Raw genomic sequence first — 16927 nt, 5'->3', positions numbered from 1 at the left:
CTAGAGAACTGATAATGATGCATGGGCTTTTTGAACCATTTTTCCAGATGGTATCCTTTTCCTCTTCAGTTTATTAATCTGGCTCTAAGTTATTTCTAATTTCACCCTTTCCTCTGTTTATAAGATTACCATCGCAGCTGGATTGAAGAGCCAGTGCCGAATGGTAGGGCTGCGATCATTCTATCTACGGCCGCCCAGTGCCATACTCCCTCTCAAATTATCCTTTAGGAGCCAATTTCTTTGCTCTACACGCACCCTTCAGAGTAGAGGTACCTGATAAGAGGACATCACGTCACCTTGATTCTCATTTTGTTCAGGCACTATGTGACTAAAGGCCAATAATCATAGTGATGTTTGAAATATCAATAGTGAAAACCTATTCAGCATGATAGGGACAAGATGTATTGAGTTATTAACATATTCAGATTGATAAATCAGTTACCTTATTATCAGTGTTGCATAACCTACGCCTCAATGGGTCTATGAACCCCACTGGAAAAGTAAGAACATTTTTGTATGTATGTGAGTATTTAAGGGAAGAGGTTCATAGTTTTTGTCACTTTTATCAAAATGGGTCCTTGACAAAAATTGGTTAAGAACCACTTAATGAGGATAACTGTTTTTTAATTTCTAGCTACAGAGGAGGCATTTAGTATTAAAATCATGGTAAATATAATTTTCTTTCTTTAATATAATTCCAGAGATACCAGAGAGACTATTATAATGCCTAAAGACTCTTTAAGATGACTGTCAATAGCAATTATGTAGTATTTTGAAAATTTTTAATTACCTGAGCTTTCAGTTTAATCTATCAACAGGCAACTGCTGCATGCATAATTATTTAGATTTTGAATAAATACAATTTTATGTAAGCGCTGCCTTTGTCACTAATTACTATATATGACACTGAGAAAAATCAATTAACCTTTCCAAACTTCGGTTTTCTTAGTTGTAAAATGGGGACTATAGGTATGGTCTGTGCCTATTTAGGTTCTATTGGATGAGACAAACGGTTGAACAGGGGACCAATGGTATACATGATTTTAAATCAGGAATGTTAGTTCTGACCTAGCTTCCAACCCCGTCTGACACAATATGCGTGAAGTTCTGCGGTAGCCTCCTGAATAGTCTCTCTGCTTTCACATTTGCCCCTCCTGAGTTATTTTCCCAGTCTGTAGTCACTGTGTCCCTTTAAAAATATGTCAGATTGTGCCATTCTCCTCAAAACTCTCCTCTGTCTTCCCATCCCATTCTGAGGAGGTAAAGTCTTTGCAAGGAGCTGTGTCCTTACTACCCGAGGTGTGGTCTGCAGATCAGCAGCACCAGCTGAATCTCAACCCCAACCCCAGAGCTACTGAATCAGAATCTACATCTTACCAAGAGCTTCCAGTAATTCCAGTGTCCATCAGAGTTTGCGAAACAACCTTGACGTCTCCTCTGTACCCCCCTCACACTTCCCCCTTGCTCATCCCTGCAGTAGACCACATGCCTGACTCCCTCCTCCTGCAGGAATGTCCCAGTCACTGTTCATTTAGCCTGGAATCTTCTTCCCCAGATGTCTGTATGGCTCTCTCCTCATCTCTTTCAGCCCTTCACAAAGGTCACCATCTCGGTGAGCCATCCCCTGAAAACCCTACTTTAAACTGCAACGCTCTGCACGCTCTTATGTGTCTCCCTGGGTTATTTTTCTCTGTAGCACTTAACATCTCTGGCATAGCTCATTATTTGTCTGTTTATTTATTATCTATCTCTTCCTAGTAAGATCCGTGAGAGCAGAGATTTTTGTCACTATTCTATCCCCGTTACCTAGAACAATGATCAATACATATTTATTAAATTCATGAGTTAGATGCGTAAAATAGATAGCTAGTGGGAAGCAGCTGCATAGCACAGGGAGTTCAGCTCGGTGCTTTGTGACCATGAGAGGGGTGGGATAGGGAGGGTGGGAGGGAGGGAGACGCAAGATGGAAGAGATATGGGGACATGTGTATATGTATAACTGATCCACTTTGTTATAAAGCAGAAACTTAACACACCATTGTAAAGCAATTATACTCCAATAAACATGTTTAAAAAAATTCATGAGTTAGATGAACTAACACACATAAGGCTGAACACAGTCTGTTGGGGGTAGTCCCTCAATAATCGCTATCTATAATTAATATTATGTTTAGTTGCACATTGAGGGTATGTCTGCTAGGCAGACAGAGTATACTTCTCGTTGACAGAACAAAAATTACATTTTGGACAAGTACCCAATTAGTGACTAATGCTGTGAAAAGTTGGAAAGAAGTTATTGTAGTAATCCTCAGTAGACAGCAAACTTTATGAAGGAAAGAACTGTGTATGGGGGTATTTTTGTTTTATTTCATTTTGTTTTTTCCCCATTACCTGGCACAGTACCAGGCAAATGGCAGACACTAAATAATAAATGAACAAATATATCTTTCAATATATAAAAGGTGGTTGATGAGAATCTGTGTTTGTTTGGCACCCTTTGTAAGCACTAGCCTTTCTGGCTTCTCTTAGCTATACTTCTCCTTCTGGTTTTCTTGTATTAGTATGTTATATTTGTCATCAACTTGAAGTAACACTATTATTAATCTCAATGCAATACCTTTGAGACAAATCATTGCTATCTCTGGTTAAAACCAACTGGCTTAATTACCTGAGGAGGGTTGAAAACAGTACACAACAATAATGACACAGCTCCCAGTTATGTCCGGAAACTTGGTAAGCATTTTACCTGTGTCATTCCATTTAATATTTGCAACAACATTACAAGCTAAGTATTTTTAATACCTGTAATACCTATTTTAAGGTATTATAAACTGAGGCCTAGGAAGGTTAGATGACATGCCCAAGGTCATGTAGAAGAGCTACTGATGCACTGCAGAATGAGTTAGGTCAAGGGTCAAGGATTTATCTAGCCTCTGAACCTACTTTCAAATTTTAATATTTTTAGTAGTGGAACTCTTTTCCCCCACTCTGAGTGAACTGTTGCATGGAAGTTCAATGACTAGAACAGATAACATAGCTATGGATCAATCAGGAGTTAGGTGGATTGGTGACCCTTTTCCTCAGCCTTCTCCTTTGTCTCCTTACCCACTGGCCACATATAACACCTTTGCATAACCTCAGTGATCTAAGGAAACTTCTGCCCTGTGGAAAGGAGGCCAGATAGGTGTCCAAAGAGTAGGCAGAAATCTTGAAGCCACAGATCCCTCTTCATGTAAAGACAAAGGGGCCAGAGAAACCACCCAAATAGGTAGGAAAGATCCCACACAGAGGATTCTGTGAACTATCTTTACAGATTGGACACAGAAGTCAAAATCAAATTATATTTATATAAGTGACCTGGGAATCCAAGAAAAAGTTTGGACCAGATCATTTCTAAGTCTCTCCAGATCTAAAATGTCATGGTATGATGGTCTAGAGTAGACAGTCATCAAAGAATTCCTTGGTATATAATTTCCTAAAACATTCTCTTGCTTTAAAACCTCTTGGTAGTCACTTGGCTCAGTAGACAATGGGCGACCACAGAGGAGAAGCAACATGTATATGTGTGAAGAAGTCTTAATGCTGGTTTTAAGAATCCAGTTCTATAATTAGAAGACACCTAACCCCGAGAAGGTCACCAGACTCTCTAGGTCATGGTCCTTAGCTGTAAAATTAAAAAAAGATAAAATATGCTCTCCTGCCTCACAGGTTGTTGTAAGGTGAAATGATACGACAAAATCTTTGGAAATACTAAAGTTGTATGCAAGAACTAACAAATTACTAACAAAAGTATCAACAGTAAACTTCAGGCTTAAAGAATACAAGCACCCCCACTTCCACTGAGAAAGTTCTATGAGATAATATTTGAACATCATATAGTTATTTCAGTTGGTCATGTATCCCTAAGTCAATGATCTGCCAGTCAATTGTACCATGATCCAGCATACTGTCTGTAGCATTCATTTATTACCCCTTTGACACTCATTTGACATTTACCACATAATTTATTACTTTCTCTTTACTTATATATTTTGCCTCCACACCTAAGTTAAAGCATTTGAAAAAAGGCATAATAGTGAAAATTTCCCTTTAAATTTTGTTGACATAAATACATAGTAGTATATTGAAAAAAAATTTTTTACAGATTATTAAATCATAAGTGAAATTGTTAGCATTTTGAAATTTTGCCCAAAGTGGATGTAATAAAAATAAGATATAAATTATCATGGTTTAAGACAGGAGTTATTTTCTTAAATTTAAATAATTAATTGTAATCATCATGCAGTTGTTTGTTAAGGCAAGAAAAAGAGTTTTGCTTTAGACTTACTGCTCCATGAAGAACTGAGGCATTGCAATGAGCAATGTTCCAACACCCATGATTAGGCACCCTGTTCCAATTATTTTTGGCCTGTGAAGTTTGGCTCCAAAGTAGCTAACAAATGTTATAACTAAGAGATTTCCTTTGGGGAAAAGAATAAAATGTTCATAAGTTAGACAACTTAGAAAAAGTCATCAGCATAACTAAATGACTATAACTAAATGAATGAATGTCTATAGCAGGTTTGGCAATGTTTGTTTTGACTAAACCATCTCCCACCATCTTCCCCATCATTTGTCTTTCTTTCCTTTAATCTGAGATGACTGTTGAACTATCTTCATATTCATTATTTCAATCATCTCATCCTTTTATCAAAATATTGATATTTTTATAAACAACCCTTCTACCTTGTTTTCATCCACCTTAATTATTTGTCCATTTAAAGTGTTTTATCAGTAAATCAAATTGTAGAAGGCTTCCTTTAGTTGTTCTCTTAAATTTTCCTTGGTGATTTTGAAGTAAACTGTATTACTCTTTCTTCATTTGTTCACATTTTCTATTAAAATTTCTATTGGTTTCCCATTCGTTCTTGAAACATGCATCATATAGTATTGCTTTAGCTAATATTCCCGAAGGAAAAAACAAACACAACTGTACCTCACTTTAAATGAAATCAAATTATGAAATGCATATTTATATACTTTTTATAAAATTAAAAGATTCAAAATAAAAATAAAAATTACTCCACATAACTTCAGAAATACATCAATTATATAAACTCAATGTATGCTCATAATACAAATTTTATAAAATAGAACGTCTCCATAAATTATACCCATCTCTTTTTTAAAAACATAAAGAATACATTTTTTGAAGGTGGGACTTAAGCCTTTCTAAAATATCTCTAGTGAAGGATGTGATAAATTACTTTTAGTTGATGATGGTGTTAACTGATTAAACATCCTCTAAGGAAGATTTTCTAATGCCTTGCTGTGCACAAAAATTACTGGAAAGGAGTGGTGGGGGAAATAGAAACATTAAAAATGCAGAATCTTGAACAGCTCTCAACAGTTTCTGATTTCATGGATGGGAGAGGGGGATGCAGGCCAAGAAATCTGCATTTTGAATACTCGTTCAAATGTGTTGACAGAGATGGTTCCTGGAACATGCTTTGATAAACATTGCTTAGGGTCTTAGATTTCAAGGGGCTTTAAAGTTTTAGCTATTTGCATTTGGAATATTTAGTTTTTAAGGACTGTGGTGTTAGATAAAGTAAAACTTAGCAATTCTCCAGCAATTGATTGTGATGGCTGTTGGGTGGCCTTGCTTTGACGTTCTCAATGTTTTCAATTTTCCAGAAAGAGTAGTTTCCTTAGATCTGTAAGCAATCATCTAATGTACTACTGTTTATTCACATTGCCAGCTTTAGTCAAGTGCAAAAAGAGCAGCAACTTTTATAGCCTTGAGGGCAATAACAATAGTGAAAAAAGCTTGCTCTAGGCTACAGTGGCTCCAGGCTTTATGGCTCCGGGAAGAATTAAGCTCTTTTGAATTTTCATATAAAAAAAACTTGAGTGTGAAATTTCTCATTTGACATTTAAGTACTTAGTAGAAGAAATTTTGTACCATATTGATAATTATGTCTATAGTTTTGCTAATGTGTCACAGTAAATAAACCAAACTAAAGTGAAAGTTGACTTTCAGTTGATAGATAATGTGTCCCCATCACCACCACCATTATCTCCCTCCCCAACTCCCATACCACCAACGTGTCACAATAAAGGACTCATGTTTACAGGCTGTTTCTGTGTTACATTAGTGGGTATGCCAAACACTACATAATACCATTTGAGCTCCTGTGATGTCTATAGAAATTTTTGCTTCCTTTATTTAGTATCTTTTCTGAGTTCTCAGAAGATACACTTCGAAAATAAATAGTGATGTATAATCTTTAAAAAATCAAGTTGGATATCAATATTCTTTCACATCTCCTATCACTAACTTATGAAAAAGACAACAGGTCCAGAGAAGTTTACAAATACATTTTATCAAATTTTCAAGTACTAGATTTTCTCTTTCTCTCTTCCTCTTTTTCTCTCTCTTTCTCTCCCCACACCCACACACAGTACTTCAGATAACAGAAAAGAAAGCTACCCAACTCATGCTATAAGACCAATATACCCTTGCAATTCAACCTAGACAAGGACAATGAAAGAAGAGACCAAATGCAGTTTATTCTAGGAGTGCAAGGGTACCACCAAATAAGAAACAAATCTATTAATTAAAGCTCTATATTAAATAATAAAAGAGGAAAAATTCCATGGTTATCTTGAGAGATGTAAAATATTTAATATAATTAACCATTTATAATAAGAAAAAATCTGAGCAAATTAACTTTTAAACTGTATCTATCAAAACTGCACAGCACACACACACACAAAAACAAACAAACAAAAATTGCACAGCACAGATATTGTTTAATGGTGAAATTTTTAAAGTATTTTCATTAAGTTAAGGTACAAGAGAAGGATGCCCACTGTCACTACTTCTATTGGACATAGTACTGAGCCCAATGCAATAAGGCAAGAACAAGAAATAACAAATCTAATAATTGGAAAGAATGATATACAGTTGTCTTCTGTTTCAGACAGTATAATTGTTCAGGAAACTCTGCAGCATCTATAGACAATCAATTAAAATTAACATAAATTCAGCAAGACTGCTGTATATGTATAACATTAGATATTAATACTCTTCCAGTATTCCAGGAATTACTAAATAAGGAATGTAACAAAAATTCTTTTCACAATAGCAACAAAAACTTTAAATATGTAGGAATAAATCTAACAAAAGATAAGTATATTTATAGATTATAAATATAATACTGAAAGCTATATTAAAAAGGACTAACTAAATTGAGATATATACCATGTTCTTGGGTGGAAAGACTCATAACATAAAATTTCAGTTATCTGATTTGATATATAAATTCTATGCAATTTCAGTCAAACCAAAATTGGATGTTTCAGGAAACTATTCCAAGTAGAGCCAAGAAAAAATGTGATGGAAAAGTTGGAAATTTTCCTACCTAGTAACAGAGCTAATTATAAAACTATTAATCAAGAAGACAGTCTTGTATTGAGTCAGGGATCAACAGACTAATGGAAAGATTTACACTTAAGTGATAAGTTAATATATGATAAAGAGGGTATTGCAAATAACTGGGTTAAGTATATATTGAATTAGTGCTGATTGGACAATTCGCTATAATAATATAAAGAGATTGCTACCTGACTTTGTATTTTAAAAAATTGTATTTTAAAGATATGCCTTTTCTGGTCCAGCATGTAAGAAGCTAGAAGTATCCACTTCATCCTAACACCAAGTAAAAAGTTGAAAAATCAACAACTCTTCTTAGATCTGTCAGAAAGATGGGGTCATAGGGCAAACCGCTGTCCCTAAAATTGGAGAGACCAATAGGCAAATGCAGAGAATTGTGGCCAGCTGGAACAGAAATCCACAACAATAAATCTCCTTGGGAACAAGTGTTATGGTAAGAAAAACCTGAACTATAACTGACAGGAGGCTCAGCATCAGCAATTCTGAGAGATAAAAACTCCAGAGGGACCCTGTGATTGAGGGTACACACTCTTTTGTGAGTTTTACTTCAGGAGCTCAATTAGGTAGGTTCTCACAGTGAATATTGGAGAATAAAATTTTTGTGCTTGCAGCATGGGGAGGGGAAAGGGAACCATTGTGAAATACACCAGAGTACTCTGTTTTTCTTAAGAAAGTCTGCTTTTAGGAGAATCTAGTAACCAGAGTGTAACCTGCTGGGGCATTATCAGAGCCCAACAGACCTGGGGGAAGGGAAATACCCAACTTCAGCTGTTCTAGCTATCCTGTCCCATCAATGAGGGATAGGGGGACTGAGAAGCACATCTGAAGTTCACAATCCAGAGGCATAGGATCACTAAGAGCCTGAGACCCATAGGACTATAGAATAGTTCCACTCCCTCACACAATACCATCATATTACTAAAGGCCTATTTATAGCAGTTCCTTTTACCCAGTACATCATTTCTGGCTATTAAGGAAAAAATTATAAGACACACTGAAAGTAAAAAGAAAAACTTTTTGAAGAGACAGCAAGAATCAGAACCAGACATGGCAGAGGTTTTGGAGTTGTCTGACTAGAAATTTAAGACAACTATGATTAAGATGCCAAGAGCTCTAATGGAAAAACTAAAGAGCATGCAAGAACAAATGGGCAATGTAAATCAGAGAGATGGAAATTCTGAGAAAGATAGAAAAAATAAATGCTAGAGAAAAAAAACATGGTAACAAATAAAGAATGCCTTTGATAGGCTTGTTGGTAGACTGGACAGTTGAGGAGAGAATCTCTGAGCTTGAGGATGTATCAATAGAAAACACCAAAACTTAAAAGCAAAGAGAAAAAAAGACTGGGAAAAAAAAAACAGAAAAAAATATCCAAGGATGTGGAACTATAAAAGGTGTAACATACAGGTAATGGGAATTCCAGAAAGAGAAGCAAGAGTCAAAGGAATAGAAGAAATATTTAAAATAATGACGACTGAGAATTTCTACCAAATTAATATCACACACCAAACCACAGATCCAGGAAGCTAAGAGAACAATGAGCAGGATAAATGCCAAAAAATCTAAACTAGACATATCATTTTCAAACTACAGAAAATCAAATATAAGAGGTAATTTATAAAAAAGAAAACTCACCTTACTTATAGAGGAGGAAAATAAGAATTACATCTTATTTCTCTTCAGAAACCATGCAAACAAGAAAAGAGTGTAGAAAAAATTTTTGAAGTGTTGAGAGAAAGAAACCCCACCAACCTAAAGTTCTGTACCCTGTGAAGTTATCCTTCAAAAGCAAAGAAGAAATACTTTCTCAGACAGACAAATATTGAGGAAATGTGTTTCCAGTAGACCTGCCTTTCATGAAATGTTAAAAGAAGCTCTTCAGAGAAAATAATAATAATAAAATTCAGAAACTCAGATCCACATAAAGGACGAGCATCAGAGAAGAAATAAGTGATGGTAAATTTAAAACTTATTTTTCTTATTCTTAATTGATCTAGCAGATAACAGTTTGTTCAAAATAATAATATCAAAAATGTGTTCAATTATGTATTCTTATGCATGCATGTTTGCTTATGTATAAGTGAAATAAAATGAATAATAACAGTGATACAAAGGATGGGAGGGAGGAATTCAAATTGAAAGATACAATCTGCCAACACTCACATAGGGAGATACAGATAATCTGAATATACCTATATCTATTAAAGAAATTGAACCAATAATTAATATCCTCCAAAACAGAAAGTACCAGGTCCAGGTAGATTCACTGGTGAATTTTTCCAAACAGTTAATGAAGAAATTATACTAATTCTCTACAATCTCTTTCAGAAGATAGAGAGGGAACACTTCCTAATTCTACAAGTGCAACATTACCCTAATACAAAAACCAGAAAAGGCATTACAAGAAAAGAAAACAACAAACTAATATCTCTCCTGAACATAGGTGCAAAAATCCTCAACAACATATTAGCAAATCAAATCTAACAATATGTAGAAATAATTGTACATTAAGACCAAGCGGGATTTATCCCAGGTATTCAGGGCTGGTTCAGCATTAGAAAATCAATTAATGTATCCATCATATCAACAGGCTAAAGAAGAAAAATCACATGATCATATCAATATATGCATAAAAAGCATTTGACAAAACTCTACAACCAATCGTGATTCAAAAACAAAAACAACTCCATAAACTTGGAAGAGGGAGGAATGTCCTCAACTTGATAAAAAAAAAAAAAACACCAAAAAATACAGCTAATATCATACTTAATGGTAAGAAATTCAAAGCTTTTCCACTAAGATCAGGCACAAGGCAAGCCTATCTCCTCTCACCATTGCTTTTCAATATTGTACGGGGAGTCCTACTTAATGAAATAGGACAAGAAAAGGAAATAAAGGTATACAGATTGGGAAGGAAGAAATAAAACTAGCTTTGTCCCCATAAGACATGATCATCTTTGTAGAAAATCTGAAAGAATTAACAACAGAACTCCTGGAACTAATACATGATTATAGCAGGGTTGCAAGATACAGGGTTAATACACAGAAGTCAATCACTTTCCTATATGTCAGCAGTGAAAAACAGGAATTTAAAAACATGATACCATTTACATTAGCACCCCCTCAAATGAAATAAGTATAAATTTAACAAAACATGTACAAGATCTATATGAAGAGAACTATAAAACTCTGACTAAAGAAATCAAATAACTCAATAAATGGAGAGATATCCTATGTTCATGGATAGGAAGACTCAGTATTGTCAAGATGTCATTTCTATCCTACTTGATCTATGCATTCAATGCAATCTTAATCAAAATCACAGCAAGTTATTTGTGGATAGTGACAAACTGATTCTAAAGTTTTTCTGGACAAATAAAATACCCAGAATAGCCAAAAAGATATTGCAGAAAAACAAAGTTGGAAGACTGACACTACCCAATTTCAAGACATACTCTAAAGCCACAGTAATCAAGACAGCGTGACACTGGTAAAAGAATAGATAAATAGATACATGGAACAGAATAGATAGCCCAGAAACAGACTACATAAATACAGTTAACTGGTCTTTGAGAAAGGAATAAAGGCAATACAATAGAGCAAAGATAGTCTTTTCAATAAATGCTGCTGGAAGAACTTGACATCCACATGCAAAAAAAAAATCCCCGAACTGAATCTAGACACAGACTTTACAGTCTTCACAAAAATAAACTCAAAAAATGGATCACAGACCTAAATGTAAAATGCAAAACTATAAAACTTCTAGAAGATAACATAAGAGAAAACCTAGAAGACCGTGCGTTTGGAGATGACTTTTTAGATGCAACACCAAAAGCCCAATCCATGAAAGAAAAAATTGATAAGCTGGACTTTATTAAAATTAAAAATGTCTGCTCAATGAAAGATGATGTTAAGAGACTTAAAAGACAAACCACATACCAAGAGAAAATATTTACAGAAGCCATATCAGATAAAGGACTGTTACCCAAAATACACAAAGAACTCTTAAAACCCAACAATAAGAATACAAACAACCTGTTTAAAACATGGACCAAATACCTCGATGGACAGATCACCAAAGAAGATACACAGATGGCAAATAAACACACGAAAAGATGTTCAGCATCGTATGTCACCAGGAAACTGCAAATTAAGAAACAATGAAACACCACTACATATCTATTAGAATGGCCAAAATCCAAAACATTAAATGCTGCTGAGGGTGTGGAGCAACAAGAACTCTCATTTATTGTTGAACTTTCATTCCAAATGGTACAGCCACTTTGGAAGACAATTTGGTGGTATCTTACAAAACTAAACATATTCTTCCCATAAGACCAAGCAACTATGCTCCTTGGTGTTTACCCAAAAGAGTTGAAAATGTATGTCCCCACAAAAATCTGTACCCACAGATGTTTATAGTAGCTTTCTATATAATTGCCAAAACTTGGAAGCAATCAAGAAGTTCTTCACTAGATGAATAGATAAATAAACTAAGGTCCACTCAGAAATAGATTATTATTCAGTGCTAAAAAGAAGTGAGTTATCCAGTCATGAAAAGACATGGAAGAACCTTAAATGCTTATTGCCATGTGAAAGAAGCCAATCTGAAAAGGCTACATACTGTATGATTCCAACTATATAACATTCTGAAACAGGCAAAACTATGGAGACAGTAAAAAGATTAGTGGTTACCAAGGGGTAGGGGGTAGGGATGGATAAATAGGCAGAGCACAGAGGATTTTTAGGGCATTAAAAGTGCTCTGTATGATACTATAATAGTAGATACATGTCATTATACATTTGTTTAATCCCACAGAGTATACAACACCAAGAGTGAGCCTTAACGTCAACTCTGGACTGTGGATGATAGTGAGGTATCACTGTAGGTCATCAACTGTAATGAATGTCCCACTCTGGTGGGGGATGTTGATAACGGGGGAGGCCGTGCATGTGTGGCGACAGGGGGTTTATGGGAAATCTTTGTACCTTCTGCTCACTTTTGCTGTGAACCCCAAACTGCCTTAAAAAACAAAGTGTATCTAAAAACATCTAAGTCAAGTTGACTAAATACTAAAATGTAAAAAGCAAAAGTTTTAAATATTTAGAAGAAAATACATGGAAAAATATTTGAAACAAAGAATTAATATCTGCAAATATTAGTAGGTCTTGATAAGAAAACATTTTATTTTCTTGGAAACTCTGTCATTTTTGGAGAAAGAGTCCTTGTTACAAGAAAATACTTTACTTGGGAAGAAATTGAGTGTTCAGTAGGTAGATGTTAGATGATAATGCCAATTGATGTCAAAGCATAAATGAAATTGTTCTGCAAAAATATAGAAGAATTGAAAGCTAGAGACAGAGGGTGGGAATGGGTCCAGAACTCTGGAAGGAAGGAATGTGAGGAGAGGCAAAAGGAGTAAATTAAAATTATGGTCAGGAAACTCACTTTTCTGGAAAACTAGGGATTGCAAATAACTAGAGCAAACCTGTGATGTTTGGGATAAAGTTTTGCAATGGAAGTCAGAGGACTTTTATTGCATCTAATCCAATAAACAATTTCTATCCTTAGAATGGTCTGGAAGAATTAATATGAATTTAGACTCAGGGCCCTTTTTTACTTCCTGTGCAACATTAGTACTCTCTATTAAATATAGATCCTCTCAAGTTTTGCATTGGGGGTCTGGGAATCTAAGAAAAATTTGGACCAGATTCTTCCCAAGTCTCTTCAGCTACAAAATGTTTTTATACTATAATCTAGAGTGAGCAATAATCAATGAATCACTTCATACGTAATTTTCTATCTGCTCCTTTCTTCTTCTTTCTGTAAGTCCTGATTTATTCTTTTGATCTGCACCCAGCTTCCTTTTCATACTTGTTTCTTCTCCTGATGCAGTGTTACCCTTACCTTGACTCTCCATGGACTTTCATTCCATTTAGGGTTGTAGACAGGGCAGTCATCAAGGAATAAATCAACTCTCCAGGCCTCTCTAATTAGTTTACACAAGGTAGTGATATGATCAGGTGTTTTAGAAACTTGTTACACAAAGTGCAACCCATTGATGAATAGCATTAACATCGTATTGGAGCTTGTTAGATATGCAGGATCTTACTTCCCTTCCTACAGAATCAGTCTACGCATTTTAACACAATTGTCCAGTCATTTGCGTGAACATTAATGTTTGACTAGCACTGAACCAAGAAATCTTTTTCTGGTAGGGTGATGAAAGATGGATTTGGGAAGCAAAAGCCTGAAGGTAAAAGGTTACCTATTCACTCTTTTAATTCTTACTCTGATATTTAGGGTAAGAACTGATATATACAGTATGAACTTGTATGATCAGGTCACCCAAGATGGCTCTTCTTTTGCTCTCTGTACATTCCCTGCTCAACCAGTGCCTGCTTCATCTACACCCTACTCACACTACCACCCTTCCTGTATATTTGCCCCTTCAGCCAGTGATCTAATTTTAGATCAGAACGTCTCCACTAGGATAGCTTGTCAAAGCGGCAGTGAGGGGGCGTGCCACCTACTGGTTTCCCTGGTAACCAATGAGCCAACCTGAAATCAATTCCCCCTATAACTGGTAATCTCCCCCTCCTCCCTGGGAGCGAAGACTGCCGCCATGTCCTGCCTTCAACCAGCCGCACACGGTGGCTTGTTGCTCCAGGACCTTGCTTCAGGCGTGTAAGTTCCCCCTATCCGTTAAACCACTGATGTTTCTGTCGCTAACTCTGGGCTCTTTCTTCTGTCTTGAAGCTGGACAAGCACAGGGCTTGCTGGCCTGCGGGTGCAGCCCGATAGAACTAAAAAAGTAATTGTTGAAGAGTTGAAATATATTCCTTCACTCTTCTGAAGGTTTAAGTGAAGCTGAACCTGGAGTCATTAGAGATTTTGCTATAGCATATATTTGAGTCTCAACAAGCAGAAAGGACCACAGAGACTATTAATTTTGTTTACTTCAAGAAGGAATCAAAGCCCCTTAGTTTATCAACTGAGGAAGCTAAGTGGGATTACACTGTTTAAAGTACTTCCAGGGGCTTCCCTGGTGGCGCAGTGGTTGAGAGTCCGCCTGCCGATGCAGGGGACATGGGTTCGTGCCCCGGTCTGGGAAGATGAGCCTGTGCTCCGCCACGGGAGAGGCCACAGCAGTGAGAGGCCCGCGTACCGAAAAATAAATAAATAAATAAATAAATAAATAAAGTACTTCCAAAACAGTGACTAAAATCACTTGGTCTTTTCAAGTTCAAAGTGTACAGTCAATGGCTAACCAAAGAACCCAGAGAGTAGAATTTTTATTGCCTGCTTTGCTCTAGTGTTCTTGTTAATAGAATTCCTTTATCTTCTTTCTAGGCCACTGGGCAGAGAAACCCCTTTTATAGTTTAACTTCTTCTTAAATCATTACAAGTTATTTTTCTAGAGCTTCTTTGGATTCTTCCAAATTTTGAATCACAGGGCTTCCAGGATATAAAACTCTTTTGTAAGGACATTTCCTACATACTTTCAACTCAAAATACCAGCAGCATCTCTCTCTCTCTCTCTCCTAGAAAGGTCTCACTCTGATTGAAAACTTGTGTGAGTCATATAATAGTGAACACCTGGGGCAGGAAGTTAATTGCTGCTTGCTCGGAGAGAACAAATTGCCTGTAGCACAAGGCCATGGCAAATTCTGTCCAAATAAGATTTTACAGATAGAGTCTGATATTAGCAGACAGCAAAATGCAGTGAGGGTGTCATTTAGTCATGCCTAGAAACCTTGTGCTTAAAAGTAAAGTCAGGCATCTGCAATACCTACCAATTTCAAAACTACCATCAATCACTCCCACCAGTGAAGAAGGGATATCAAACCTTCTCTCTATCTGAGTGATGGTGCTCTTCAGGTAGCCTTCTGCCAGTGCTTTGGCAAAGTAAACAAAAGACAGGGCACCCAAGAACACCTGAAAAATATGACAGGTCACACTTAGTCTAACTCCAGCCTGACATATGGCTGGAAATTTACTAAACAGAGAGACAAAAACACAAACCACGAACCAGGTAACAAGCCTGTTACCATTGAAGATTTCATTCAAGCAAAGTAATAGGCTTCTTCCCACCTCAAGCTCATGTAGAGTTCTAAAAATTCAAATAGATTTTCATTCATAATGCATGTTGAATTGCTTTTTTTTCCCCCTTTCTCCCCCTCTCCCCCAAAGGGCCTTCAAAGGTGTCTTGGCTTTGAAAAGAAGATTCATTGCATGGGGAAGCAGAGAGAGGAAGGAGCCAATGAAAGGTAAGAAAATAAAACAAAAACCATAAACCAAATACTTAACATCTTATCACAAGTCTAATACTCATTATTGTGTATTTCACAGCAATGGTTAATGTTCTAGGAGGGAACATAACAGACTGAAAAAGTAGAACTACTATTCTTTGTGTTTAAGTTCATATTCAAGTTAAAGTCATGCTCAAATTCTTATTCAATGAAAAAAAATTTTTTTTTTTTTGATATCTGGCTTGTGTGTTTTGCTAGACCTGGGTCTGTGATGGAGTATCCATAAGGCAGATTATATGAAAAAAAAAATATGTATTTTTTGAGTGAATATTTGATGCAAGGAAAGTATAGGAACTTGGAGTCACATTGAGCACCATTTAAAAGGGAACCCTGTCCCTTACTGTGTGGCCAGGAAAGTCAAATTTTTCATTTATAGAATGGGAATAATATGGATGTTTCATAGATTAAATGTTACAACTGTGCATAGCATAACATCTGGTACATGGTAGATATTTAATAAATATCATTACCTCTCTCCTTGCTGTTTTGGAAGGACATTCAAGTGAGCCAGGAAAGTAATATTTAGTAATTTAACCATAGTCAGGCAAAGACTGCTTTCACTGCCCAGCAAAGTGTGGTTTTCATACATTGCATCTAAGATTACTTTTTAAAGTGGAAAAAATTTCTCACTTCTAGCTATACTGTGTAGAAAATAACTGGATCAAGAACTGAGAGCATGGACTCCACCAAATTCTTTGATCTCTTTAGTTAAACACTTACGGTTGTTTATCATTTAATTGTTTGTTACCTTTAGTTCACCACAGCAGGGTTGTTTCTCCTCTGAGGAGGGATATTCTGTTTTAAAGGAAGGCCTCCCAACAGGTTGCATTGAATTTTTGCTGAATAACTGTATATTTTCTTTGGATGAAGTGTCCATTATGAAAACATTCCTTGACTCTGAGCTGTCAAAGTTGATTTTTAAAGTAAAAAAAAAAAAAAAAATTAATTCAAACCCATGCAGTTGATTAGATAATGTTTTTATTTCACAATAGACCACAATTCTGTAGACATAACTTGATGTGAAGTTCCCTCATTTTACCACAGTAAGTTGGCAAAGTTTTGCAATTAAAATCGACCAGGATATCTGATTAAGCAATCCTGCTCTTGGGACTCTGTAGCCAGCATTCTTTCTCAATCCCTCCAGTTTAAGCCTCATTATAGCAAAGAATAAATTTA

General features: G+C 35.9%; 1 protein-coding gene across 3 annotated transcripts in view; it reads right to left on the bottom strand.

Moving 5' to 3' along the window:
* The window catches only part of SLCO1C1 (solute carrier organic anion transporter family member 1C1), a 46108-nt gene extending 29480 nt beyond the window's left edge, over positions 1–16628 (bottom strand). For all 3 annotated transcript variants that reach the window (XM_007127996.2, XM_007127997.2, XM_007127995.2), the window contains exons 1-3: positions 16500–16628; positions 15236–15377; positions 4328–4460 (exon numbers count right to left, since the gene is read on the bottom strand). In XM_007127996.2, the coding sequence (XP_007128058.2) occupies positions 4328–4460; positions 15236–15377; positions 16500–16628 (404 nt within the window). The remainder of the gene's footprint in view (positions 1–4327; positions 4461–15235; positions 15378–16499) is intronic.
* Between the last annotated feature and the right edge of the window lie 299 nt (positions 16629–16927).

The sequence above is a fragment of the Physeter macrocephalus genome, chromosome 6 (genome assembly GCF_002837175.3).
Source record: "Physeter macrocephalus isolate SW-GA chromosome 6, ASM283717v5, whole genome shotgun sequence".
NCBI lineage: Eukaryota > Metazoa > Chordata > Mammalia > Artiodactyla > Physeteridae > Physeter > Physeter macrocephalus.
Note: the sequence above shows the minus strand (reverse complement) of the source record. Positions and strands in the feature narration are given on the sequence as shown.